The sequence below is a fragment of the Empidonax traillii genome, unplaced genomic scaffold, assembly GCF_003031625.1.
Source record: "Empidonax traillii isolate 1590-97213 ecotype Southwest subspecies unplaced genomic scaffold, ASM303162v1 scaffold160:size908849, whole genome shotgun sequence".
Lineage (NCBI taxonomy): Eukaryota > Metazoa > Chordata > Aves > Passeriformes > Tyrannidae > Empidonax > Empidonax traillii.
The window spans coordinates 299,556-327,168 of record NW_020955353.1 but is presented as its reverse complement, the minus strand read 5'-3'; the positions used below and the strand labels follow the sequence as shown (position 1 = coordinate 327,168).

At 55.4% G+C, this 27,613-nt stretch overlaps 2 protein-coding genes across 3 annotated transcripts in view; one reads left to right on the top strand and one right to left on the bottom strand.

Annotated features, from left to right (window-relative positions):
* PLCG1 (phospholipase C gamma 1) overlaps positions 1 to 27,613 on the top strand; it is a 38,713-nt gene that overhangs the window by 3,685 nt on the left and 7,415 nt on the right. For both annotated transcript variants that reach the window (XM_027885068.1, XM_027885069.1), the window contains exons 2-22: positions 11,723 to 11,875; positions 12,233 to 12,326; positions 12,848 to 12,895; positions 17,337 to 17,421; positions 18,278 to 18,361; positions 18,534 to 18,556; positions 19,154 to 19,226; positions 20,184 to 20,285; positions 20,973 to 21,091; positions 21,891 to 21,976; positions 22,275 to 22,395; positions 22,780 to 22,948; positions 23,322 to 23,444; positions 24,319 to 24,420; positions 24,639 to 24,826; positions 25,125 to 25,325; positions 25,755 to 25,874; positions 26,175 to 26,355; positions 26,639 to 26,716; positions 27,171 to 27,274; positions 27,513 to 27,609. In XM_027885068.1, the coding sequence (XP_027740869.1) occupies positions 11,723 to 11,875; positions 12,233 to 12,326; positions 12,848 to 12,895; positions 17,337 to 17,421; positions 18,278 to 18,361; positions 18,534 to 18,556; positions 19,154 to 19,226; positions 20,184 to 20,285; positions 20,973 to 21,091; positions 21,891 to 21,976; positions 22,275 to 22,395; positions 22,780 to 22,948; positions 23,322 to 23,444; positions 24,319 to 24,420; positions 24,639 to 24,826; positions 25,125 to 25,325; positions 25,755 to 25,874; positions 26,175 to 26,355; positions 26,639 to 26,716; positions 27,171 to 27,274; positions 27,513 to 27,609 (2,351 nt within the window). The remainder of the gene's footprint in view (positions 1 to 11,722; positions 11,876 to 12,232; positions 12,327 to 12,847; positions 12,896 to 17,336; positions 17,422 to 18,277; positions 18,362 to 18,533; positions 18,557 to 19,153; positions 19,227 to 20,183; positions 20,286 to 20,972; positions 21,092 to 21,890; positions 21,977 to 22,274; positions 22,396 to 22,779; positions 22,949 to 23,321; positions 23,445 to 24,318; positions 24,421 to 24,638; positions 24,827 to 25,124; positions 25,326 to 25,754; positions 25,875 to 26,174; positions 26,356 to 26,638; positions 26,717 to 27,170; positions 27,275 to 27,512; positions 27,610 to 27,613) is intronic.
* The window catches only part of ZHX3 (zinc fingers and homeoboxes 3), a 43,615-nt gene continuing 35,023 nt past the window's right edge, over positions 19,022 to 27,613 (bottom strand). The window contains exon 5 of the transcript XR_003571370.1: positions 19,022 to 19,032. The gene's annotated coding sequence lies outside the window, so the exon portion shown is untranslated. The remainder of the gene's footprint in view (positions 19,033 to 27,613) is intronic.

The window sequence follows — 27,613 nt, the reverse complement described above, 5'->3', positions numbered from 1 at the left end:
GTAAAATATTAATGCAAAGTGGCTGTGAAGTGTGACTGGTACCCGCCTCAGCCATTCCAAGTACCTGCCTCTTTCATACATCCACCAAGGCACAGCTTTTTCTTTCTTACTTATATTCTTTTGCTTAAACTGAGGGACTTGGGGCTCTTGGGAAGGGAGCGAGCCAGGAAAGGCTTTGAAGGATAAACCAACTTCAGAGCAGCTCCTCGAGGGGTGGGGGGTGGCTCCTGCACTGGGGGGTCCCCCCTGCCCCAGGGATGCAGCTGGGAGGAGGGAGCTGTCTCTGAGGTGCCTTGAGCAGGGGCTGCAGAAGGGTTGGGGTGGGAGGGGGACAGCGTGGCTGTGACTGCTGGCATGGTTGAAGCTGCCTCTGCTGGGGCTCTGCCGTGGGAGTTTCTCGGGTGCGGGTTTTTTGTGTCGTTACCAGTCCCCTTCCTGCCCACGAGGGTATTTGTGTCACACAGGGGAAGGCAAGTGAGCTCTGCTCTGCCTTCACCTCCAGACCGACACAGCCTCTCCCCTCGCTTCGCAGCCCTCTGCCAGCCCCTTTTTCTTCTTGGTAGCATCTTCCAGGAGGAACAGGTTTAGAAGACCCCCTACTCATGCAGTAGTGAGACACATCAACAATTACCTCCTGCCTTGGCATCTCAAAAGCTTCTCTGCAACAAGGAAAGCTTCTCTGGAGAGCAGCTGGAGGTTGGCCAGCTGGGAGACGGGTGCTCCCCTGTGGTACCTGCACCTATGTTGTCCATCTGTCTGGTTCCTTCACCTGCCAGTCAGCCACGTGGAAGGAATTGGCTCGTGGGGTTCAAGCCCACTAATTAAAATGTGCTGGAGAGGTTTTGGGTGTTCTTGGACTGATTGCTTCTCACCTACATCAAGGGCCTGAGCACTCCACGTTTTTCAGGGCTTGGCTTTCTCCCTGCCTGTTGGTCGGACACCATGTGAGGCCAAAGGAGCACCTGAGTAAGCTGGATCTGAACATCTGGCTGGGCAGAGTGCGTGCAAAGAGGTGACAGTGCTCAACTCCGTCACCTCCCATCCCTGGGGTGGTTTTGTGGTGGGACTTCGTACAGGACTTTTAATGTGCCCCATCTCAGAGCTGAGCCAGGAGTTGCCCAACCCAGTCTGTGACCCCTTTACTGCTGTGTTTTAGCTCTCTTGCCTGCACAGCAGGGATGGCCGTCCTTATCTCAGAGTTATCTGATGGCAAACATCCCCAAGACACCATGACCCTCAGCCCCGTGGTGACTGTTGGCCCCTTGGCCTGTGTGAGCAGGCTGGGACCTCCTGCATATCTTACAGATTGCAGGCAGAGGAGGACAGGCTCCCCTGCAGCCTTGCTGGGAGTCAGTGCTAAATCCCTGTCCCTGAGCAGTGCTCAGGTCTCTGCCCCCGAGCTCTGCGTGTGGCACAGCAGGTTTGACCACTGAGTTGCCCAGTGGCAACGTCTTCATGTAATTTGTGTGTTCCTGGGAACTCGAGCGCTGCTTTTGGCTGGGACCTTCCCCTCCAGAGAGCAGGGGGACTGTTGTGACCCTTGGGGACAGGCCCAGGTGAAAGCACTGCACCATGATGGGCAGCCTGCCCAGGGTGTAGGACTTGCCAACACTTGGGGAGTCCAGGAAGAGCTTGCAGTGTGTGGTGAGGAGGTGTGAGGCTCTGAGCACAGAAAACCTGAGCAGCTCTGACTTTAAACCATTGGTTGAACCTCATCACACAGTAAAAGGAAATGTCTGAAGTCACTGGAGAAGACTTTTTACTTTTCAAGTCCTTACAATGTTTTTGAAAAGTTACCCCCCCCACATCCTCCCCTCTTCCCTCGGTCAGAAAGGCTTGGAGACTGGTAGGTGGAAGATGATGCTGGAGTGGAACAACTGGAGGGAAACCTAGTTAGAGAAGGATGAAGGGAGGAAGGTGTGTGTGTGTTCAAGAGGTCCATGGAGCTGTCTGGGGAAGGTGAGGTGGTGTCTGACATGCAGGGATGCCCACAGAAACCTGCAGCTGTCCCAGCAAACCTGGGGCTCCTGAGCTCACTGGGCTGCAGTGTTTGCTGCTGGTGTCACACATGAGATCAGATCTAGCACACCCTCTGCCAGTGACTGTGCCCTGCCTCGCAGGGGGTGGGTGATGTCACGGCTTTCCCTGCTCATCTGTTCCGAGCGGTGTCTCTGCCGGAGGTGTCACATCAGGCAGTGGTGACAGGGTGTCTCCCAGGGTGGGGAGAGCCCTGAGGAAGGGACACAGTGAGAGCAGCCATTCCCAGAGGGACTCTGCAGTGCTGGAGAAGGCTGTCCTTTGAAATAGTTTTAGCTTTTAGGTTTTGAGTGTTCTTATGTTGCACAAAGAGCTGTTTTACATGGAAAAAGCTTTTTGACATTGATTCGACTGAGAAACTTCCTAATTACTGAGAATTTTTGGTCTTTCTGAAGATGCCCCAGCACGTGGAGCTGCAGGCAGTGCTATCTGCTTCTGGCTCTGCCAGGCTCATCTTCCTGTCCCAGGTATCCTTATCCCTGGATACCTTTGCCTCTTGATACATCCCTGTCCCATATCAAACACTGGGAGATACTGGACGGTGGGAAGGCTTGGGACTGTGGAGCACCCTGAGCACCCAAATGCCATGGGCTGGTGCCTCTAGCAGAAGCTGGCCACTCTAAATCTGTAGAAATCAGCAGAGCTTTAAGATGCTGCCAGCCTGAACTCTGAAATCTCGGTGATTTTCGAACTGCTTCTCTGCTGCCCCTGTGGTCTGGTGGCTCTTCAGCCTGATTTGGAACTGGGGGCCCTGACCTGGGCTGGCTGGGGAGCTGTGGAAAGCCTTCCAGAGTCTGGCGTGGACCTCTCCCTTGTGTTGCTCTGCAGCTCCTCCCTTCTGTTTGCAAACATTTGTGGTTCTGTGGTTTTGGTCAGCTGTCAATAGGGTGCCCCAGAGCACGCCTGGCTGCCCCTGGCACTGCTCTGAAACTGTCCTAGGGAAGGTTGTGGTCCAGCACGTGAGCTGCTGTGCTATGGGATGCTGTCCTGAGCTGACTTTGCCTGCTGGCCTTAGGGATAGAATGGCCAACAGCCCTGGCAGAAGGGGCAGGACTGTGTCTTACAGGTTATGTTTGCTGCCCAACCCGTTACAAACACGTTTATTTTCTTTTTCTTGGAATATGACTTTTTTTTTTTTTTTCTTTTTCCCGTGCCGTGACACATGGAATCATCGAGTCTGGGGCTGCCTCATGTTTGTAGTTCAGCCTCTCCTCTCAGCCTTTATCTGTCTGGGGGTGTGTGCAGGATTCCTGCCTCTGTTGTCTGCTCACCCGTGGTCTGGGGGAGCGACCTGTGAATTGTCCTCAGGGTCAGGGGTTGCCTTGTCTTGCCTTTTCCCTCCAGCCCCAAACCCCATCCCCCTGGAGCTGGATGTGTGGTGTGACCCCTGCCCTGCCGGGATCCTGGTGCCTGTGGGGTGGGTGTGGGAGGCTCTGTGTGCTCTGGACAGCACACAGCGATGCTGTGGCTGCTCCGCTGCCTCCTGTCAGCAGGAGCTGCTCCAGCACGGCTGTCCTTCCCTCCATCTCTGCTGGAGCTCCTCTGGTTCAGTCTGAAGTGTGCTGTGCTCCTCCTGTGGGATTACCTGGTGCAGAACCCCGTCCTGCTCCCCGTGAGCATCTCCCGGTGCTATGGCCAGACCGGCCAGGGTTGGAAATGGTCAGGAGAGGGGATGTCAGGGAAGGCTGTCACTGCAGGCTGTGCTCCACAGGGAGCTGGCTAGGGCAGCTGCTGGAGAGCCTTTTTCCTGTTTACTTGCTCCCAGCAGTGCTGATGGTGTGGTGATTAAAGGACATCCCTCCTGTATCCCTTCTCTTCCTCCTCACCCTCTCTGAGGGTGTAGGCCTCAGCCCAGGTCAGGTAATGGGGTGGCTGCAGGTGGGACCTTGGCCACGCTGGGAGCACAGGATGTCCGACAGGACTTTCTCCCCCTTGGCTCCCTGCCCTGGAAACCTGTGCCCCATAAATCTGCTTCCCAGCTGGCAGGGAGGTGGGGGCTGGCCCGGTTTGTTTGCTGAGCTTTTGGGCACTGCCTGTCGTGGTCCTTCTTGGCATGAGGCTCTCCTGCTCCTGGGCTCATTGGAGCAGAACACAGAGCCTGCTGCCTCAGAGCTGTTGTGCTCAGGTACTAATCCTGCAGGCATCACTCACCCACCTCTGGTGCCTCTGGCCAGGATCCCAGGGCCCTTTGGACACCTCTCTCCTCCTTGGAGCCTGCAGTCTTTGTCCTGCTCCGTGCTCACATCTCAACTTCAGAGGACCAAAAGCTTGTCCCTGAAGACCCCAGAGCAGACCCGAAGTGGTGCAAGGCTTAGTGGGGAGTTGGCTCTGCTGGGACACAGCTTGGCTTTGTCCTCCAACAAAGCAGCAGAAATTGGGTTTTGTTGTTGTTTTGTTTTTTTTTTATTTTCTTCTGTGTCTCGCATGTCCTGTAATGCCTCATGTCAACCTGTTCTCGAGGTCTTGGTGCTGGTTGGAGTGTGGTCCCCGTAGCCCCCCCAACAGCTCAGGCTCTGGGATGTGTTGTGAAGAGATCTAGAGATGAGGGTGTGAAATTTTGGAGCATTGGTATGTGGGGTTTGGTGTGAACCATGCAGAAGGTTGGTGTGCAGGCAGCAGTAGGTCTCCAGTTCTGGGGACCAAATAAATGCCAGGTGAGGTCATGAATGAAAAAACAATCCCAAGTGGTTTCACACCATCACCATGCGCTCCTGCCTCTCCCACGTAGACTGGAAATGGTGGTACCTGCGTGGCTTGGGTGGTGCTTGCTCAGTGCCCGGACATTTGCAGCTGGATGGAGCTGTCAGGAGGGGCTGTTGGCTGGTTGGCCACCAAAACCTTGCCTGGGCAGTGGGAGGTGAAGCCAGCACAGTCAGGGGTCCCATCATGTCAGTGCAGATAAAGGGAAGAGTCGCTGTTTCCGTTTGTAGCCCCTCTGTGACAAGAGCAGGTTTGATTTCACAGCAGCCCCTCTGGGAACTCTGGCTCTGGTTCCTGTCACGGTGGGTGGAAGGAACTCACAAGGAGAGCCCGAGGAAGAGGTGACACGAGGAGGTGCCTCCCTGTGTTATTGGAGAAGGTCCAGTCCTCAGGGCCCCTCCTGAGACAGGGGCACACAGGGAGATGGGGGGGACACACACATCTGGAAATCACATCTGGCGAGTACTCGGCCCGTGCTGTCTCAGAACAGTGTTTGAGTTGAGCGCGGGGCAGGAAGAGGTCGGGCTGTTGTGGTGACCTCGAGGGCTCAGCAGCAGATGGGATCTTTATCCCATCCTCCTCCCAGCATTACCCTGACACTGAGGCGCTCAGGCCCTGGTGGGGATGGGAACGAGCCCTTTCCCTGCTGCCACTGTGCTGGCCAGCAGTCATCTCTGCTGTTAAATGGCTGTCACGGAAACTCGACTGCGTGGGGTGGTGGGGTGGGTGAGATCTGAGTCATCCAAACTCCACTGGCATTTGCTGCCAGTGTGACAAATCTTTTCTGTCCTTCAGTTTTCACTCCTCGCCTCTGTGCCCTGTCCTGGGGACAGCATGTGGTCACTCTTGTCTCCATTTGTTTTGTGACAGGGCATGACTCCCTGGGCATGAAAGAGTCAAGAAGGCATCTTTGTTGAGTGCTGAAATCCCCATAATGCTCCAAGGAGAGCTTGCTGCTGTTGGACACTCAGGTCCCCAAATCCACATCTGCCAGGGCTTCCTCATTGGCCCTGCCAAGCTCCTGGCTGTCAGGCTGTGAGCTGTACACTCAGGAACTGCTGGATTCCCTGGCTGCCCTTCTGTCCTGCTTGTTTTTTGCCAGTCTGCTTGATCCAATCCCCTTCCCCGTGCTGGCAGTGGGTAGGAGCACTCCACCTGTCTGAGCCTGGGATCATCAGTGACCCTCTGAGGTCCAGGAGAGGGATATGGAGATGTTTCACAGAAGGGCTCCCTGCTGGGCCCCTCCACAGGGCACAGCTGCCTGGGGAGCAGCTCTCTTGAACCTCTCACCATCTTCCATACTGAGACACAGCTCTGTGTCGGTGCCCCATCCATCTGTCACTGCCCACTGCGGTACCTCTCTGCTCTCCTTCCAGCTCTGTGTCCAGCCTGGAGGGAGGGAGGGGGCAGAGGCAGGATAGAGGAGCTGTGCTCCCAGGTCTTCATTCCCTCCTCCTTCCAGTTTACGGTGCTACCTTGTGGTCTTTACATTTCTCAGCCAGGCAGGGCTGAGGGGGATGCAATCCATGATGCCTCACCAGGAAAAGGTCACCTTGGACTTCTGGAGCCTTCCCTACAGACTGTCCAGAGCACCAGTGCCAAGCTTCCCCTTTCCAGTTGAGTCAGTGGAAGCTTGTGCCTCTCAAACAGACTGGGCTGATGACTGAAGGGTCACTCCAGTGGCTGCTGCCTGCCTGATTTCATCTGGTGCAGCAAGTCCAGGGCTCTCATGGGTGCAGCCTCGCGTGTGGGAGTGGGTACAACCAGCTGCCCTGGCTGCTCAGCTTGGGATTTGGTACAAAAACCCCACAGCTTCACACAGACCAGATTTCTGTGGAGGACAAGAGGGAACCTCAAAGCACCCCAGGAGGGGGATTGCTGGGCCCTGGCCCGATGTTTGCCATCTGGCACAGGGGATGTGAGGGCAGTGTCCTGCTTCACTCACTCGGGGGATCAGTGTCGGTTTTTCACTCGTGTTTTTCTTTCAGCCAGAGAGATGTGCTGACGACACAGGGCAGGCAGCTGCCAGCCCACAGCTGCCTTTGCTTCTTGTGCCGGGAGGATGTTTGAGGGCTCTTGAAGGCCACCTGCGTGTGGCATCGTGATGCTGGCAGAGCAGCCGGGTGGGGGGCAGCCTGGGGAGAGCCCTGCTGTGCCCTGCAGAGGCTGAGTGATGTCTGGGCAGGACTCTGCCTCCCTGCTCCAGCCCCTAGCATGGATCTGTGTGGGGTGGAGGAGGGAAGGGAGGCTCCTCACGTCCCACACGGCAGTGCAGCAGCTCAGCGTCTCCTATCGCCCTGCACATCTCCTCTGGCTTCCTCTGCACTCGATAAGGATTTGGGGGGGGCAGCAGGGGAGGGAGGAAGAGGAGCTCAGAAGCCACAGGACATGTGACCCAGGGGCACAGGGGAGGCAGGGGCAGGAAGCGCCGGTGCCCGCAGAGCAGCTGGCGGGTCCCTGTGTGGGCTGCCCAGTGCACTCTGCCAGCACATCTGCCCAGGTGCCAGCTCCCAGGGTGGTGTGCCAGCTCTCTGCCAAAGCCTCCTGCTCCACACTGAGTGACAGGGATGTCTGAGAGGTGAGCCAGGATCTGAGTTGGGATCCAGGCTGGTCCCAGTCCTGCTGGCTCATCAGGGGCTCCCTGTTGTCGCATCTCCGGCCCACCAAGCTGTTTTTTTCCCCAGCATCTCCTCTCCCAGGGTGTGCTCTGCATGAATGTTGCTCCTTCTGGGGTAGAGCTGTTGCAAACATAGTTTGCTTCATAGCAAAGTCCACTTGCTGGGAGGAAAAACTGCTTTTGGCTGACGCAGGTGAGATGAAGCACTTTGCTGGAGCAGCCTGAGACACTGCTGAGTCTGGAGGGGAAACAGCTTTACCTGCCCCTTCTCCCAAGGCAGGAGAAGTACCTGTGTGTTGCAGCAACAGGAGCAGTGGGACCCAATGGTCCCCTGGACACCAGGGTGGCTGTGTCCCTCCCTGGTACAGCAGTGGGAGTGAGAGAGCTTTTTACAGGGATTTTGGCGTCTCACTGAAAGGGCAGCATGGCCTTTTTTAGTTCATAGGGGGTGAGGGATGTGCTGGGGCGCAGGGCACTGCTGGTTTGGTGTTTGGATGCCTCAGCCAGGCCTCCTGCCCTCTGAAAAACCAGTTAAGGTCAAATGAGAGGCCTCAGCTGGTTTCTTCTTGTCCTGTCTGGATAAGCCATCTGCTAATGGCATGGGCTTGTCCTCTGGAAACCTGATAGCTGATGCTGAGCAGCGCTGATGGCAGGAGGGGGGGATGCAGTAACCTCTCTCTGAGCAGAGACGTTCAATTCCCTGTTCCTTTGTCGATTAAGGGAAAGCTCGTGGGGTTGAGAGGCTGAGCTGCTGTCACCCTGAGAAGCAATGCTAGTGTGAGACACACAGCTATTCCCTCTGGAATCTGTTCTTCATCGCTCGGGGTGACCGCTTGGCTTCTGGCAGAGGGGATGCAGAGGGCAGGACTCCACGGTTTGTGTTCATTATGGGGGCAGCATCCACGTCCTGAGAGCCACCGTGATTTCTGCAGTCCAGCCAGTGCCAGCTGGGGTGGTACCTGTGCCCGCTCCTGCCCCAGCCTTGCAGGGGCGAACACGGAGCGTGGCAGGGGCTGGATGAGCAGGGAAGGGCTGCAGGCTGGGAGGTGCTGAGGGCTCTGGCCCCCGTCCAGAGAAGCACTTAGTGCTCCCCAGCTCCGGGGAGTGCTGTGGGGCTGTTCTTGCCCAGCGGTGTTGGGTTGCAGCGGCAGAGCCGGGCGCAGGCTGAAGGGGACTGGCATCCTCCTGCAGCCTCCTGCAGCTCCTCATACCCACTGCTGTCTGAATATGTGTTTCAGGGGGACTTCCACTGAAATATTAAGAGGGATAAGGTGCCACTTTATTCTTCCTGCTGTTGCATAATAGATTTTCCGTATTTTTTACATGCACATGTGTCTCTTTCCTCTTTCTCCCTGGGGGCCTGACCTCCCAGTGCCCCTTCCAGTGATGGGAAGCCTGGGGATGACCACATGGCTGTGCTCAGTGGGATCCACAATGTTAAATAGCAGGAAGACTCTTTTTTTAAACCTCTTTTTCTTTGCCAGAGTGAGTAGGCTGGAGGCTTTTCCGCTGCCCTGGGGCAGGATCAGACCATGTGAGCCAGCTGAGGTCAGGCTGGGCTGGCAGTGACCATGTGGCTGTCACATACACCCAGCAATACTTGTTGAGGGGGTGGGTGTTTGCTTGGAGGCTGTCCCCAGTACACCCATCTTGGAAGGTAATCTGGCTAAATTTCCTTTTTGACAGCTTTTTTTCTTTTTATGTTTTTATTTAATCAGTTTTACATCTTTCCCAAAATCCTCTGGAGGTGGTGATTTTGCAACCCTCAGAGCCTGTTCCAGAGTGTCCTTATCCTTACATGTTACAACACCCTATCCATCAGTGGGTAAATGAGGCTTGGATGAAGTTTCAGTTTTAAATGACTTAAAGGGTGGATCTGGTTTTCATGTAACCAGAGGGTAATTTGTGGGTTTTTTTTCTTACATGGCGAGGGAGGTGGATTTGGGGTCAGCTTTTTCTTTCTGATGCAACCTACACCTACCAAAAGGAAGGCTCTTTGTCCAGAAATGTGACTATATCCCTTTTCTTTCGTGCTGGAGGCAAGGGGAGGGCTGTTTCTGCTGGCAGTGGGCTGGGGGGAGGTTTGGGAGGCTGTTGTACAGAACCTGGTTGTAGAGCCACGGCACAGCTCAGTGTGGAGCTGTGTGGGGAGCTCAGACCGTCTCATGGGTTTTGCTGCCTCCCCTTCCTGGAGCTGCTCCTGCCTCCAGCCTGGGAGGGCTGCAGGATAGCTACCTCACTCCAGCCCTGCCATCTCATCAGCTGCCCCTCTGTCCCTGCTTGCTGCTGGTTCCTACTCTGGGACAGGGTTCATATTCCATCAGAGAGCTTCCCTCTGCCACTGCCATTGCTGTGGGACCAAGTTCTTCCTCAGAGACCTGGGCTGTAACAAGTGTCTCCAGCCCTCCTTCCCCTCTGCACAGGCTCCCGGTCCTGGAGCAGGGGGAGGACCTGCAGCAGGGTGGAGGCAGGCTGGGACCAGCGCAGGGAAGCATCATTTCAGCACGTGCTTGTTGGGGATGGTGGCGTTTGTGCTTGCTGTGCTTCCTGCTCAGAGTCATTTCCTTCCCTGCTGCGAGGGGGCCGGCAAGGTGTTTGAGTCAGTGCTGCTCCGTGGTGAGAAGAGGGCTGCACAAACCCAGCCCTGAACCACCTTCCCCCAGCACAAGCAGGCATGTCTGGGAGGACGAGAGAGATGAGCAAGCAGCTGCAGGCGTGCGTGGGCTGGAGGTTTCTGCCCCGCTCCCTCCGAGAGCCTGATCCCTGCAGAGGCTGCCCTTCGCCCCAGGAATTCCCTGCGTGCTTCTGTCCTTGATAAGCACCTCACTTGCTCCAGGGCTCTCTCCACTGGGTGGATTTTAGGTATGCACTTTGTAATAACAGCTCTGACTTACTTAGTAACCCGCTGGTGCTCCGTGCAGTGAGAGGTGAGCACAGGGCACGGCACCTTCCTCCGTTTGAGCCATTGCCTGGTAAACTACCATGAAAACCCATCTGCCAGTTCTTTCCCATTGCATTGGTCAAGCCCTGTATCCTCTAAAGATAGGATTAGCCTTCAGTCCCACTGTGCATGTCCTGGATACAAAGACCTGGACTGTGATTGGGGTTTTTAAGGGCTAAAATAACCTGCTGTGTCACTAAGGATGTGAACATAGGGCATGCTGATGTTTGAACTTTCAGCCTGCTCCTCTCCAAAGGGTAGGTGATTCCTTAAAAAGTCCCGCTCTTGCTTATTTTAGGAAACTTGTCTGTCCTCCCTTTGCAGCCCCAGGGAACTGCTCTTGTCATGAGTTGTTGAGCTTTGGAGGGTTGTTAGATTTGTAGAATGTCCTGAGTTGGAAGGGACCCACAAGAATCATCAAGTTCAACTACTGGCTCTGCAGAGGACACCCCCAAAATCTATCAGTGGTCAGTCTAGATATGTCCTGTGTCAGGCAATGAGCAGGCTGCCATCATCTCCAGATGCACACCCACAGTGCTGGGCAGCGAATCCTGCCAAGAGAGGATCCCACGTTCCTCGTGGCTTATAAGTGCTCCCAAAGTCAATCCCTGTGTCTGCCTTGCTGTGGGGTTTGGAGAGAGCATCATCTCTCATGGTGCAGTTTAGTGCTGCCGTGGCTGCTGTGGGTGATGAGCTGGTCACATTTCTGTCTAGTTTTAAACTGCAGGAAATTGAAATGAAAGGCGAGTCGATCCGCAGTGAGTGCAGTAAGTGGAGTTTAATTGGGATGAATTACATGCCAGGTTTGCAGTAATCTCCGTCCCGCATTGCTCAGAAGCATCATCTGCTCTGGAAACGTGACTCACAAATGTTGTTATTTGATTCCCACGAGCATTTAAGAAACTATTTTTCCAGGAAGCAAAGCTTTTGGGTTTGGATTGGGTTTGGTTTGGTTTTTTTTTTTTTTTTTTTGGCTTGTTGCTGCTGTTGTTTTCTCTTTGTTCTCTGGCAATGTGAGTCCTTTCCCAGAATTTCCTCTGGGGAGGGAGGCTGTGAGATGCTCCCTTACCAGTGTCTCTTCAGCTCCTTCCCCTTGCTCGGCGTTAACGCTCCAGGCATTAACAGCTGCCCCTTGCTGGGGATCCCTCTGAGGGAGACATCCAGCCCTTTTTGGGGAACACAGAGGTAAATAGGAGGGTGGTGGCTGGGGAAACTCCCTTGGGAAGCAGTAAGAAGGGGCTGTGCTTACAGGCTGTGCCGTGCACAGCCACAGGTGCTGCAAGAGAGATGTGCAAGGTGAGTGGTGAGATCTCTGTGCCGCTTTGGAAGGTTGAAGAGCAAGCTGGGGCTCCTGAAGGCCACTTTATCTTTCGTGGGAATTTCAAAGCTGTTTGCTGAATTCCCCTTTGGTTTCCCCTTTCTCGCAGTGGATATTCGTGAGATCAAAGAGATCCGACCGGGGAGAAACTCGCGTGACTTTGACCGGTACCAGGAGGATCCGTGCTTCCGACCAGACCAGTCCCACTGCTTCGTGGTCCTCTATGGCACAGAATTCCGGCTGAAGACCCTCAGCCTGCAAGGTAAAGCTCTTGTGGCCCCAGGGCTGTGCCAGGACAGGGCTGGTCAGGCACCCCCAGACCCAAACAGCTTTACTGCCTGGGGACAAAGAGACCCCGATCCTTGGGAACTGAAGGAGGATGGAGTGTGATGTGCAGGGCCAAGACATCCAGCCAGCCATGGACATCCCATGGGAGGGGAGCAGGAGCTTGGCAGGGGTTGGAGCTGGCCAGAGCAGCTGCATGGCAGGGGAATGTTACCAGAAAGGGGATGAAGCAAGGAATAGGGAATATAAGGTGCTGAGGATATTCCCAAGAGGTTTGTGTTGGTGATCAGCATCTGTGTCCCTTCCTCCCACTTCTCCTTTGCACTTTCCATAGCTACTTCTGAGGATGAGGTCAATATGTGGATCAAGGGGCTGAACTGGCTGGTGGCAGACACTCTGAGGGCACCCACCCCCCTGCAGATTGAAAGGTGAGGAAAGCTCGTCCTTGTCCTGCTCTTGTTTTCTTTTCTCCCTTTTCTGTCTGTTTTGACAGAGGAAGGTGAGCACGGTGACATCTCATTCCCTGTCAGAGCTGTGCTGACCTGACGCTCCTGCCTCTGCACTCCAGAGGCTTCATCCTGTTGATCCCAGGGTTTGATCTCGGGTTTGTCAGGGAAGAGGAGCTTTCCCATGAAACTGATGTTTCATGTGAGCAGCCTGTATTATCTGTAGCAGTTCAGTGCAGAGGCACGTGGAACAGAACCCCTTTGGTTTTTGTCTTATCCATGGCCTCACTTTCAGGCAGAGCTGTTTTTAAAGGGGGGCAGGTTTCCTGCATGGAAACAGGGCCAGCTCTGGAGGGGAGCAGAGCCGGGTTCTCTGGTGGGAAGGAGGGCTGTGGGAATGGATGGTGTGGCGCTGAGCACCTTCCAGAGACAGCAGCAAAGCCCCCGGGCTGGTTGCTGGGGAGCTGTGGGTAAGTGTGTGCCTGTTTGTGCCCTCTGCTCAGGTGGCTCCGGAAGCAGTTCTACTCGCTGGACCGCAACCGGGAGGACAGGTAAGGACAGGGGAGCTTGCAGTCACCTTCGTGGAAGGGTTTAAGCTGGAACAGTTTGACTTTGACTTAAAACCCCCACCTTTGTTTATATTTTTTCTTGGGTTCTTTAGGCCTGTAATGTTCATATCCAAGGAACCCTAATACAAGTCCCCATTACTACCCTGGATGATTTTTTCTGAATTAAAAAAACATAAAAGAGCTGTCTTGTTTCCCTGACCTATTTCCCAGCTGTTTAGACCCAGTAACACCTTGAGAGCCCACAGCTGTGAAAGTGTTCCCCCCAGTTTCTCAAGGAAGCAGACATCAAAGAGCCAAGAGGCTCTTTGCCCTGCCCCCCTCCTGATGGGGCACCCCATCAGGACTGATCTGGGTTGTGCTTATTACCCTACACCCTGTTTGTTTTATTCTCCTTCTCTGAGGTCCATCAGGCCATGGATCATCCCACTGCTTGGCTTCTAGGCTGATGGGCTGCAGCAAGACCACTGCTTGTGGGGTTCTTGGGTGAATGCTTAGTGATGTCCCAGCAGGTAAAATGTCATGCTTGAACCTGCCGTGAGGAGATAAGGGAGGGGAATTGGGTCATGATTCATCAGGAGGAGATGAGGGAAGGGACATTTCCCTGTCAGGGGGGTGAGTTCCATCGCCAGTTTTCCTGTCCACATGCTGGCTGCCAGCCTCCTCTTCCCGAGGTGCTGTTATTTGCCTCCTTTCATCCCTGGGACAGGCTTTTCCCCTGTGATGTTTACTGAGCACATTAACCTTTCAGCATTGATTTCCATGTTAATGTGCTCCCCTGGGGCAGGGAGATTCCTCCAGTCCTGCTCTGGAGAGGGCAGTGCTGGAGACATCACTCACACACACACAGCTCGTTCCCCTGGCTGGTGGAGCACGTGGGTCCCACCTGCCCCCTTGCCAAGCCCTGGACATGGGGCAGATCCCTGGGCTCTGGAGCATCCTCTGCTTTGTCCTTGCTGTGTCCCTTCCAGGACAGACTGACAGCCCTGCTGCCAGGGGTTAAATCCAGCCTGTCCAGGAGCAGAGCAGGAGTGTGTTACCTGGGGAACATCCCACTGCACTGGACATTTTTGCCTTTGCAGTGATTTATCCTGTGGCGTGACGAGAGCACCGCTGGGTGCGCAGGGATTCAGGGAGGAGGGATAAATCCTTGCAGAGGCAGAAAGGGAAGGAGAGGAGCTTTAATCTGTTGCAGCTGCTCTGCATATGCCACACACCTTTCCAGTCCAGGCTGGGGTTGTATTTGCAGTGTTCTGTTTTTCAGTGGTGACAGATCGTGGTATTTCCTAATGCAGCAATGGAGAGCACTGGGGCAGGTGCAGGGCTGTCTGCGTGGGGGGTTTGGAGGATGAGAGCAGGAAAAATGGAAGCAATCAGGCCGCCTTCTCCTCTGGTTATGCAGTAAAACTGATGAAATGGCATCCCAACAGGACAAAAAGAGATGGCATGTCCAGATCCGTGTGCCCGAGGCAGAGCTGACAGCCAGCCTGTTGCACCTCTCTTGTTTTTCAGAATATCATCTTTCTATTGGAATTTAGAATTAAGGCAGCAAAATCCAATATATTCCTTACCTGTCAACCACAGGGGAGCTTTCAGTGCAAAACACTTAATTAGGAGAGCTGCTCCTCCAGCCCAGGCAGCAAGAGGAGCAAAACAGCAACAGAGGAGGAATGCAGAAAGATTTGGGCTCTTCCCAAATTACAAACATTCTACAAGCATCCATGTGTTTTCTGCAAGGTAAAGGCAGCAGTTATGGAACTTACACATCTCTTGGATTAAATCTTTGCCCTTATGAGGCGTTTCAGCATTAAATTTAGTGTTCCTGAGTGTTTCGATTTTGCCTCTCAGCCTGGAAGTGGGAACACTGAGATGTGGGGGCTTTTTTTTTTGTTGTTGTTTTTTTTTACATAAACCCACTTCTTTTGCAAACTATCCTTGATCCTCTCCAGAGCAGGCAGGTTTTTGGCAGCTGAAGGAATGATTCCCAGCACTCGTGTGCCTCATGCCCCAGCCTCCTGTGCCGGAGCCTTCCCCGCTCCCTCCCGCCTGTCCCGGCTGGGTGCCGGCCGGACCTTCCAGCACGCCGGCAGATGTTGGCTGTTTTCACTGGCTGCTGGGCCTTGGGGTATTTGTTTTTCCAAGGGAGGTTAGGTGGAAAGAGGAGGATAACAGGATGCTGGGGTTTTTTTTCCTAACTGCTGCCAAAAAGAGGCTGTTTCACCTCTGGCCAGGAGAGCTGCCCGTGGCTGGGAGCAGAGTGACAGCCCTGGGGGCTGCCAGGGGAACGTTTCCATCCCCTGTGCGAGGGCTGAATCGGTCCTTTGGCCTGTTTGTCGTGACACCTTAGAAAACTTCCGTAGGAAAAAAAATCAGTTTGTTTATTTGGTTTTTACTTTCTAGTCTGAAAAACACTGCCAAGCTGTTTATCCAAGGTCTCCAGCACTTTGTGATTAATAACACACGGTAAATAAAATCCTTCCGTACCCTGTCCTCCTTCCGAAGCGGAGAGGAAAATGTTGGTCACAGCTTTGACAGGGCTTGCTCTTGTCACATCAACAAGCAGTGCCTTGGTCCAGCATATCCTGTGAAGCAGCTCAGCATCACCAGAGCCTGAGTGCTGGCTCCAGTGGGTCTCCAGCCCGATGCCTACTGCTGGTCCTGCTGCTCCAGCCCCTCCTGCTCTTTTTCCATGAGGATTTTTGCAGTGCCAGGCTCTCACCAAGGAGGGATTGCTGTTGGATGGCTGTGGGGACTCTGGGTGTCCTGTCAGGAGTCCCATGGCAGCTGTTACACGCCGTGGTCCTTGACATGTGAGGGCATCTCTCACTGCACTCCTGGCTCAGTTCCCTGTCCCCTGGTACCCCACAGCTGGGACCCCCTGCCCTTGGGGTCCCACAGCACCCTGCACGTGGCCATGGATGCTGGGTGTGCTGGAGGGGGCAAGAGCAGGCTCCCCTCCCTAAAGCACTCCCCCTGAGCCCCCGGGGTAACTTCACCTGCTGAGGGAGAGGGAGGTGCAGGGGAGATACCAGAGCTGCTGCCCGTGCTGAGTGTGTGTTGCTGGCTGTGCAGCTTGTACAGCTGGCTGAGAAGGGGAGGCTGGAGCCATTCGCCAGCTTTTTTTTTTTTTTTCTCTTTCTTTCCCTGTCCTGCCAGAGAGTGGCAGGACACTGCCCCATCCTCGGCCAGCCGGGTGCTGGCCTCGGGCACGCACGGGAGCGGGGCCAGGTCCTGCCCTGGCCGTGTGTGTGTCCTGGTCCCAGGAACAAGGGCTCTCTGTGTCCCACTGGCTGCTGGGCCCTCGTCTCTGCAGTGCCTGACACCAGCCGGTTTCTCCCTCTCCGTGGGGCTCCCTCCATTCCTCCTCCTTCCTGTGGCGTTTGAGATCACCCCATTTCCAGGGAAGAGCGTGAAAGAGATGTGGCTCACGGGGTGAGGGACATCTCCTCTGGAACAGCCAGGGAAGCCCAAGCCATGGGGATTTCCAGGGCCAGACCTGCCCTGCCCTTTGCAGGATAGGGGAGAGTCCTGTAGGATCCTGGGCTCCCACGCGCTCTGTTGGGGGGCAGGAGCAGCATCTGCGACTGCAGGGGTGGACTCCCAGGACTTGCTTTTAAGGCAGAAGTTGCCAGAAAATGATTGCACACAGACGTCTCAGCTTCTTAAATCCTGCAGATGGGAAGCATCTACGTTTTTTTCTCTCTCCAGGGCCCGTGCCCCATCTGGAGAACAGCTCCAGAGCAGGCAGGGGCAGCCTGAGGGCTTTTTGCTGCCTGTCTCTCTGCCCACCTGGGTGCAGGGTCCTGCTCAGGGCTGGCACTGGAGCTCTCCCTGGTCCAGGAACCGGCAGGTTTGGTGTGAAGGGCCTCAAGGGGGACACAGCCACGCTGGCTGCTCCCTGCCAGCAGCGTGTGTGGCTGGAGAGCACAGCTGGGCACGATGTGGCGGTGCTGTGGCTGTGCACTGAAAATGGCTCTTTTCCTCTTAGGATAAAATTAGCTGAATCCAAACCACTTACAGAGCCTGCCTTCCTCCAGCAGGCCAGGGAGTGGGTTTTGGAAGGGAATTGGTCACTCAGCATCCATGCTGGGGTGCAGATACTTCTTCCTGGTTGTTCTCATAAAGCGGTGGTGCTGTGTGTCACTGTGGCTGGAGTGGGCTGCAGGGTCAGGAGCTTGTAGGAGTGGTATTTGCCATTTCCATTGCCATACAGACATCTCTCTCTGCTTCCCTGTGTGCTCCCCACTGTTCTGCCTTTGGTCCCAACCTTGGCATCCTCCTGGGGTCACACACCCATCCTTGTGTGTCACAGCCAATGCCCCTCTGGGCAAGGCTGCTCTGTTCCTGTGGTGTCCCAGCCCCAGGATGAGACCCCTCCATCCCAGACCCCTCTGAACACGTTTCCCCTCTTTCCCTGCTGAGCCAGGATCTCTGCCAAGGATCTGAAGAACATGCTGTCTCAGGTCAACTACCGGGTGCCCAACATGAGGTTCCTGCGGGAGAGACTCACGGTGAGTGTGTGACCCCTCAGCTCTGGGGACCCACCTTTGTGCAAACCCTGGTGCTGGTTAAACACCCAGGGCATGTTTGCATATTGCAGAGCCTCCCAGCCTTTCCTGGGAGGGCCCCCACCCACGGTGGTGACTGTAGAGGTGCCAGCTCTCGCTGGGTGCCGCACCCTGGCCCATTTGTGGCCAGCACCCTCTCTTTACCCCACCCTGCCTCCCACACTCCCCACATTGCTCCTGGCTCTGGCTGTGGGCTTGGTGCTAGTGGGGTAAAGCACAGGAGACCAGCCACCAGGTCCTGCATCCTGGGTGTTGCAACCCTCTGCCAGAGTGATGCTCTGCCAGCGTCACTGCAGGCTCGGGGATGGAGAGCGTGGTGATGCCTTTGTATGGCTGACCTTGGGCAACTGTGGAACTCATTTTAGGATGTGCCCGTGTCCTGGGCACTGCAGAGTCCCGCTGACCCCGGCAGAGGTCATGGAATCAGAATTGTTAAGGTTGGAGAAGACCTCTAAGATCCAGTCCAACCATCACCCAGCACTGCCAAGTCCACCGCTAAACCATGTCCACAAGTGCTGCATCCACAGGCTTGTTGAACCCTTTGAGGGATGGTGACTCCACCACTGCCCTGGGCAGCCTGTTCCAATGCCTGACCGCTATTTCCATAAATTTTTCATAATATCCAGACTGAACCAGGCACAACTTGAGGCCATTGTGCAGGAGGAAAATTCTGGACAGGTTTGGGCCTTTTCCTCCTCCTTTTTTCTGCATGAATCCTGGTGGAAGGAGACACTTCTCAGGCCATGCAGAGTTGCCTGTGGCTCTTGTGAAAACTCTGCTGGTTTTCTTTTTGCCTCAGGACGTGGAGCAGAGGAACGGGGATATCACGTACGGGCAGTTTGCACAGCTCTACCGCAGCCTGATGTTCAGCGCCCAGAAAACGGTGAGAGCTGAATTCTCCAAGGGTGGGAAGGGGAAGGAAAGACCTTATTTGTTACTGGGCATTCCCTCTTAACTGTGATTTTAACCCTGCTGCTGTTGGGGTGAGTTCTTGTCTCCTGGGAGTAAAGAAGTTGCTGAGTGCAAACCTAATGTCTGTGCTCTTTCTTTCGCAGATGGATGTCCCATTCCTGGAAAGGTGGATAATTTTTTGTATTTGCTGGGGAAGGGGCTGGGGTTTTTTTTCCTCTATATCATGCTTTGGTGCCTGCCCAGTCCACTTTGGGGTTTTGTGATGTTTGTGCCCAGCATGGCCCTTGGCTGTCCATGGTGGCTTGGGGCAGTCATGAACCAGTCTTTTGAGACCAACAGCCTCAACCATTCCCCCTTCATTCCCTATGCCTTGCCTCCTTGAGTCCATGTCTTCCATGTGTGTCCTGTCTGCAGTCACCCCTAGACTGCCCTGCACCTGTTCAGTTCTTTTCACTCAGGTGCAAGCCCTCTATTTTATTTCCTTTTTTGTACCTCTGATGATTTTTGCTGCCTTTTCCCTGAGTTTCATGTTGTTGTGCCCTTGGCAGTGTCAATCCTGGACTGTTCCCAGAGCAGTCCATGGCTCTGAGATCTCAGTTGCTCCATGTTTGCTGTCACGGTGTCCTTGACTCTCTGCCCATCCTGCTCTGCTCCTGCAGCCTGTTTGCTCGGGGCACATCTGGCCGCATGTGCCGTGGAGGTGGCAGATGGCACCTCACGTGATGTGCTGAGTGACTGAAGCTGCTCTCTCTTTGTTTGTTAGGGGTGGGGAAAGGTCTGAGCACTTCAGGGTGTCGCTGCTGGAGCTGCAGAAGTTCCTGCTGGAGTACCAGAGGGTGAGCTCAGCAGGGGCCATGGGGAGGGAGCACGGGACAGGCACTGGCATCAGTGTGGATCTGGTGTTCTGTGGGTAACCTTGCTGTGGAGCTGGGATGGTTTGGTTCTGGGGTGCTCTGCCTGGCAGGGCCTCAACCTGAGCACGTCCTTCCTGGAGTGGGAGGTGTTCCAGGGGGGGCACTGGGGAGGGCAAACCTGCCCTCAGCCAGACACCCTGGGCAGAGAAGGAAGCAGGAGATCTGGAGGGAGTGGAGGTCCCGGGAGGAAGGAACTGGTCACTGGAGATTTACCCAGTCCCTGTGACCTCGGCTGGTTACTGAAGGTTTGGAGCAGCCAAAAAGTCACAGCCATCCTGTCTGCTGGGGAGTTGTCAGCAGCTCCTGAGGAGCAGCTGATGGATTCAGTTGCTGACCTGTCCCTCTCAAAGTGACTGTGAGTTGTTCAGCACGCACAGACAGGCAGGCAGGCACAAGCAGTGTGTTTGTGGGCTGCACAGACCCTTTGGCTCTTGCTGGGCTCACATCTTATTGCTGGTCTCCTCCAGGAGGGCAGGTGGGGGAGTGTGAGGCCTCCTGCTCCTGCCCCACCGCTGCCTCCCTGCAACCAGCAGGGAGTTAACCAGCAGGGAGATGCAGTGTTTGGATGGCTAATGAAAGAAACCCGGGGAGGGGGAGCCAAAGGCAGCCGGGTTGGCTCCTGCTGCCGAAGGAGGAGGGATGGCAGATGTGGAGAGGAAAATGCACAGCACTGAGAAAATGAATCCCACTTAGAAGTAGGGCAGATTTCCTCATTGTGTGCTATCCAGCATTGTGCTGACAGTTGAGTTCCTGGCAGAGATGGTCTTGCATCAAAAACCGCCTCCTTAATGGTTAAAGCTTCTAGCTGGATGAGCTGCACGTGGTTTTGAATAATACTTACTGAAATGGCTTCTTTTATGTCTCTCCCGGGGTTTGCAGGAGCTCTGGGCTGCAGATACCCTTCAGGTACAGGAATTCATGTTCAACTTTCTGAGAGACCCTTTGAGGGAGATCGACGAGCCTTATTTCACCCTGGACGAAGTAAGTGGTGTGTGTGGAGGGGGCTGACCCAGGGGGTGACATCCCTGTGTGCTGTGGTGTGACAGCTCTGCTGTCTGTGCTGTGAGGGTGGTGCTGGAGGGATCACAGCTCCTGTGAGCTGCCTGGCCCTGGGAGATGGACGTGGTGGGTCACTGTGTTACACAAGAGCTGCTTGACAAAGAGAGGGACTTCTGGGCTCTCTTCTTACGCTAAGTGTGTGCAGCTGGGAGTACTCATCAGGCAGTTTGTCTGGGGGAGGAAAGGGGCTGCATTTGGCTTACTGCTGCTTTGGGGCACGTAAGGATTTTTTCAAAGCAAGAAGAGCTGTAAACAAAATAGTAAAAGCAACTAGAGATGACTGTGTCACTGGCACTCTGGACCAAGCCAAGGTCCCTTGACCCACGTGGCCTTGGTGAGCTACTGCCAGCCATGTGAGCTGTAAAAAATAAATGCAGAGCAACTCATTTGTCTCCAGTTGGGTCAAAGGATTTGGCACACAGATACCTGGCACAGCTCAGAGGGCAGGTGGCCATGCCCAGGCTGTGGTTACTCGAGCACCCTGGCTCAGGTAGCCTGTGTGCTGTGTGGGTGGCCCCTGGTCAGCCTGGGCGGGAGGTGCGTGTGAAGCTGAACCGACAGCACCGGCCCCTCCTCATCATTAACACCCTTCTGTTTCTTCCTGAGCAGTTTCTCACCTTCCTGTTTTCCAAAGAGAACAGCATCTGGAACTCGCAGCTGGACATGGTGTGTCTGGAGAACATGAACAACCCCCTCTCCCATTACTGGATCTCCTCCTCACACAACACGTAAGGACAGGGGAGGGCTCTCTCCACCCTTCTGCTCTCAGCATCCTTTTCCCATGCCAGGGGGAGATTCTCCTGATTTTGCCTGATCCCAGCAATGGGTCAAGCAGACTTCCAAACAGTGGTCAGTACATTAGAGGCCTTCCTCTTGGTGCCTCACTTTTCCCTGTGTTTTTTAACCACAAATGTTTTGCTCAGGTGTTGTCAGCAGCACACACCTGCACAGACCTTCAGGTGCCTTCACGTCCTGAGCTGTCACACTGGTAATTTCTCACCATTAGCAATGGCATCTTCCATGACCTCTCAGGACAGATGAGATAAAACCTGTCAGGCTGAATTTGGCCATTTTCCTTCTCTGCTGCTGGAAGAATTTTGCAGGAGGTGCTTTCTGTGCAGACAGGCTCTGTCTGTGCTCCCTGTTCATGGGGTGCAGTGGCAGCCCCTTAGCCCACACGTAAAGGACCAAAAGCCTGAGCCAGCTGAGCAGCCCTGAGAGCAGGCAGTGAGCTCCTGTCTGCCTGCAGGAGCTGGTCTAACCCTGCTCTTGGGCTACCACCTGGCACAGGCTGTCCCAGCAGGTCCTGTTGTTGCAGTGGTGGTTTCATGCTGGGATGTGTGTGTCCCCGTGCTGATGTGTGTGTCCCTGTGCTGATGTGTGTGTCCCCGTGCTGATGTGTGTCCCTGTGCTGATGTGTGTCCCTGTGCTGATGTGTGTCCCTGTGCTGATGTGTGTGTCCCTGTGCTGATGTGTGTGTCCCTGTGCTGATGTGTGTCCCTGTGCTGATGTGTGTGTCCCTGGCAGGTACCTGACGGGGGATCAGTTCTCCAGTGAGTCCTCACTGGAGGCCTACGCCCGCTGCCTGCGCATGGGCTGCCGCTGCATCGAGCGTGAGTTCTGCCCCGTCCTTCTGCCCCCATCCTTGGGACAGCTTGTGGTGGGCGGGAAAGGCTCTGCATGGAAGGCAGAGCTGAAGGCTGACGTGCCACTGGCAACGTTATCTCCGTGATGTGCCGAAAGGGCCGAGGTCGTTTCGCTTTGTGGGACGTGCCTGAGCTTCTGGTCCCCGGGGAGGGTCTGGGCTGTCACCTCCTGTGTGGCCACCTAATGCATTTCCCAGCAGTGCTCACTTCAGTCCTGCCTCTATTGCAGCCTCTGGGCTAAGTTTCCCCTGTGGGTCTCTTTCAGTGGATTGCTGGGATGGTCCCGATGGCATGCCCGTCATCTACCACGGACACACCTTAACCACCAAGATCAAGTTCTCGGACGTCCTGGTCACTATCAAGGAGCACGCCTTTGTCACCTCGGAGTGAGTACGGCAGCACCTCAGCTGCCAGAGCAGAGAGAATGTAGAGCCAGGGTGGTAGTACAGTGAAGCCCACCTTTATCCAGAGATCCAGCACAAGGCCTGGGATTTGGTGGGAAAAAAAATCATCTTGTGTCTCCCAGCCAAGGGGAGATTTTTCCTGGAAAAAGTTGTGGGAGGGAGGGCTTTGGGTAAACCCAGGTATTTTGCCAGTCCTTCTCCACCCTGTGCCCTGCCAGCGGTGGTGGGACTCATTCCCAAAGGGTGGTTACACTGGGTGCTCAAGACAGCAGAGATGGCTGCTGATAAGAGCTGCTCCTGGAGGGCATGGAGACCAGGTTTTGAGCCAGCCCATGCTGGTTCTGATGACTCTTCTCCTTCTCCCAGTTTCCCTGTCATTCTGTCCATCGAGGACCACTGCAGCATTGCTCAGCAGAGGAACATGGCTCAGAATTTCAAGAAAGTCTTTGGGGACATGCTCTTGACCAAACCAGTCGATATTTCTGCTGATGGCCTTCCCTCTCCAAACCAGCTCAAGAGGAAGATTCTCATCAAGGTAAACTGCTGTCCCCAGCAAGGCTCATAAGTGAAAGAATGAGGGCAGAAGGGGTGAGGGTGTGGGACCTGCCTCTGGGAGGGAGTGGTTATCAGTACAGGGTTGGATGTGGAGAGCTGATGTCAAACCAGCTGGAGACAGAGCTCTCTTTCTTCAGAGGAGCTGCTGGGAAATGAGCAGCTGGGTGCTGCCTTTCTGGAGAGTCATTTCTGGGAAGAAAGGGTAGGACTTCACTGCCATTCAGTGATCTCCGTGGCACAGGTCTTGGTCCTTTTAGTCTGGAGGAACCCATTGCACCAGACCTGGAGTGTTAGGGCTGCTTTTTGGGTGCTTGTTCCCCTCAGGGTACCTGACCTGCTCTCTCGTCCCACAGCACAAGAAGCTGGCAGAGGGCAGTGCTTACGAGGAGCTGCCCACATCTGTGATGTATTCAGAGAATGACATCAGCAACTCCATCAAGAACGGGATCCTCTACCTGGAAGACCCCATAAATCACGTATGTCTCTGCTGCTGTCACCCTGTCCCTGCTCTGAGGGTGCCATAAGTGATGTCATGGCTCCATCGTGTGCTGTGTGTGCTGGAAGGAAGGGGTGTGGTGCAAATGACCAAAGAAGCTCTTGGTCTCTCTGGTTTCTCAGGCATCCCTGAAGGCTGGGGGAGTTCTGTGCTGGCTCTCTCCTGTGCTCTTCCCTTGGCATCTCCTGTGGGCCCTTGCTAGAGGCAGAAGGCTGAGCTAGAGGGAGCTCTGGGCCAAGGTACTGCAGCCTGTGGTCTGTGCTGCAGGAAGTTCTGGTGATGGCTGTGCTTCCAGCCCTGCCTCCTACCGAGTGCCTGACACACCTAAGCAAGCATTCTGCTTTGTGAAGCACTGATCACTCATTTACTGGGTGCATTGACTTAACACAGCCCACTTCTTCAGCAGCTTTGCTGAGGGTCTGTCATGCAAAGCCACCTGCTAACAAAACAGGTTTTTTGGGAGAAGGGGAAAGTGCAACGGTAAATCCACGTAACATCTCTGCCATCCTCATCTCTAATAGCTGCTGTGCTGAGTCCATGCACAGTGGGATTTTTTTGCATTGATTTCCTTTGATCTGGTCATCACCTTTTAATACGTGCTGGGGTGTTTGCAGTCACTTTGTATGTAAGACCTGTCACATGCTGGGTTTTTGCTACTGATGAATCCGTGCTTCAGGATTCATCCGTCTGGGGGATGTCTTGGAAGCTCCCGTGACTCACTGGAATCGGTGTTGCTGGTGACTGTCCTTCCCAAACCTGATCACCCCTCCCTGCTTGTGCTGGTCAGGGAGATGGGTGGTGGGCCAGCTCAGTGCTTCCTCAGGGTCTCTTTGCCAGAGTTTGTTTCCTTGCAGGAGTGGAACCCGCACTACTTTGTGCTGACCAGCAGCAAGATCTATTACTCTGGGGAGACAACCAGTGACCAAGGAAACGAGGATGAGGAAGAGCAGAAGGAGGTGAGGGCTCCCCTGTGTGACAGTTAGTTTCCCCTAAGGAAAGGACTTGACTGCCCAAGGGGCTGAGCATTGCCACTGCCAGCTGACTTCAGGGGAGTTCCTGTGCCGGGAGTGATGGGAGCTGCTTCAGGAACTCCCCGGTCCTGGTTGGTAGAGCCCTGAGCAGACACCAGCACCACAGCTCAGTCACCCAGGGTGGTGGGTTTTGCCCCTTCCAGGTGAGCAACAGCACCGAGCTCCACTCCACAGAGAAGTGGTTCCACGGGAAGCTGGGGGCGGGCCGTGACGGGCGGCACATCGCGGAGCGGCTGCTCACCGAGTACTGCATCGAGACCGGGGCCCCCGACGGCTCCTTCCTCGTCAGAGAGAGCGAGACCTTCGTTGGGGACTACACCCTGTCCTTCTGGTGAGGCCCTGGCTGCCAGCCCGCTGTCCTGGGCCGCGCTGGGGGTGGTTTCCTCTTGGTGCCGTGTTCAGTGGTGGGGTCCCATTCCCTGGTGCTCTGTCAGCAGGTTTATCCCCTTTTTCTGTGCCCCAGCACCACGTCAGCTCCCTGTGCCGGTGCAGAAGGGTCAAGTCCATTGGGATCCTTCTGCAGTCACTCTGCTGTGGGGCAGGAGCGCTGTGTCAGGCTGTAGCTGTGCCAGAGGCAGGTGCAGAATCTCTCTATGGACAACCCTGGCTTACCCCTCCCTCTTGCTCAGGCGCAACGGGAAGGTGCAGCACTGCCGGATCCACTCCCGGCAGGACGCCGGCAGCCCCAAGTTCTTCCTGACCGACAACCTGGTGTTCGACAGCCTCTACGACCTCATCACCCACTACCAGGGGGTGCCACTGAGGTGCAACGAGTTTGAGATGAGGCTGACAGAGCCGGTGCCACAGACCAATGCCCATGAGAGCAAGGAGTGAGTGTGTGTGTAGGGAGGGGGCAGCTGGGACCCTGTGGGAAACCCTCCCAGATCTCTCCTCAGCCATTCCCCTCTTGCTGGGACTTTCTGGTCCCCCCTTTCTCCCCGTGGAGCTCTGTCACAGCAGCCATGCTGGCCAGCTCCCTCGTGCATGGAGCTAACTATTGTGGAGCCTCAGTGCAAAGCAGAGGTGCTGGGCTCGCTTGGGATGCCCTCGCCTTTGGGATGCCCTCGCCCGTGCCACGCGTCACCGAAGGGCTCTGCCCCGTTCCGGGGTCACGTATAGGATGTTCTCTGCTCCCTGTGCTCCTGTTGAGGTTTCAGGCAGCCTCTCACGGGCTGAGGGGAAGCCGTGTGCCATAGCAGAGGTGTGGGATGAGCTGGATGTGTGGGGGCCTGTGCACAGTGCCGTGTCTTTGCTGAAAGGTGGTACCACGCCAGCCTCACCCGGGCCCAGGCCGAGCACATGCTGATGCGGGTGCCTCGCGACGGAGCCTTCCTGGTGCGCAAGAGGAGCGAGCCCAGCTCCTACGCCATCTCCTTCAGGTGTGTCCCTGGGGAAGGGCCGCGGGTGCGGGAGGTGTGGCCGGGATGCTGTGGTGGGTGAGAGATCTGGACAGGGGCCATCAGCCCGACACGGCCCTCCCAGAGCTCCTCTTGTTCCCAGATGGCCCTGGGTAAGCCCTGTAGCCCCTTGAGAGCCCTTAGGGCCCTGTTCCTCCTCCCATCCTCTGATGGAAGATGCTCAGCCATCAGCCCGGGGGCGCCTTTTCCTTGGGGGTCTTTATTTTGGCAGAGACTTTCTCGTGCCGGGTGCCAAGTGGCTCCTCTCTTTCCTCCTTCCAGGGCGGAGGGGAAGATCAAGCACTGCCGGGTGCAGCAGGAGGGGCAGACTGTGCTGCTGGGCAACTCTGAGTTCGAGAGTCTGGTGGACTTGATCAGCTACTACGAGAAGCACCCGCTGTACCGCAAGATGAAGCTGCGGTACCCCATCAACGAGGAGACGCTGGAGAAGATCGGCACCGCGGTGAGCGGGGCAGCCACGGGGGGAGCTGAGCCAAGCAATGATGGACAGGTCGTTTTTGAGCTGGTGCCTCGGTGTGTGAGCCACCTCTGTGCTCCACAGCCCTCACCTCCTGGGGCTTTGTGCCACTTACTGGCACTGCCCCTCTAAGCCAGGCTGGCGGGGAGCGTGGGCTTGGGCTGCTGTTTGCTGTGTCCAGCACCATCTTTGGCCTTGTGCCTTCCCTGGGGCTCCCCAAGGGAGGGGACCTGTCACTGCTGTGACCACTGGCCCTTTGCTTCCACAGGAGCCGGACTACGGAGCCCTGTATGAGGGACGCCACCCCGGGTTCTATGTGGAAGCCAACCCCATGCCCACCTTCAAGGTACACTATGAGTGCTTGGGGTGGGGCAACCTGCAAGGCCTGAGGGTTAGCAAGTGTCTCTTCATTTCATTTTCCAAGAGCTGTGTTATTTTGCACACTCATTTTTAAACTATGAGGGGAGAAACACTGGAGGTTGAACCTGCAGGTTTCCAGGCTGGGCTCTTGTTCTGAGTTCTCCAAATTCAATCCATCAGTGGCTTTGGAGTAAAGGAAAGTGCCTGTGTGGGGCCATACCAGACTTGTGAGCTCTGATTTGGTGTAAATGGGGGCCTTGATTTGTTCTGCAGCAAGGGTCTGGCAGCAGGGTCTGGCAGCAGGGCTGGGTGCTGCCTGCTCACAGCGTGCCTCACAGCCCCCCAGCAAACACATCTGTGGTGGGAGGTGATCTCAGCCTGTGGGCTCGTTGTCCACGTGTCCATCCCTGCCCAGCCTCACGGGACCCTCCTCCTTGCAGTGTGCAGTCAAAGCCCTGTTCGACTACAAGGCACAGCGGGAGGACGAGCTCACCTTCACCAAAAATGCCATCATCCAGAATGTGGAGAAACAGGAAGGAGGCTGGTGAGTGGGTGCTGAGCCTCCCTTTTCCCTCAGGGATGTGGTCAAACCTCGCTGTCACCATCTATACAAAGGTGTGTCCTCTCTAAGAGTGGGTCTGTCTGGGGACTGCCCACAAGCTGCACAGTTCCAAAGCCTCAAGAACCCTAAAAGCAGAGAATGGAGGAGCTATCTGACCCCCACTCCAGATGCTCTGGGGTCCCATGGCAGGTGCTGACGCTGCCCCTTCCTTCCTTTCCAGGTGGAGAGGAGATTATGGTGGCAAGAAGCAGCTGTGGTTCCCTTCCAACTATGTGGAGGAAATTACCAGTCCCAGCAGCCTGGAGCCAGAGCGGGAGGTAC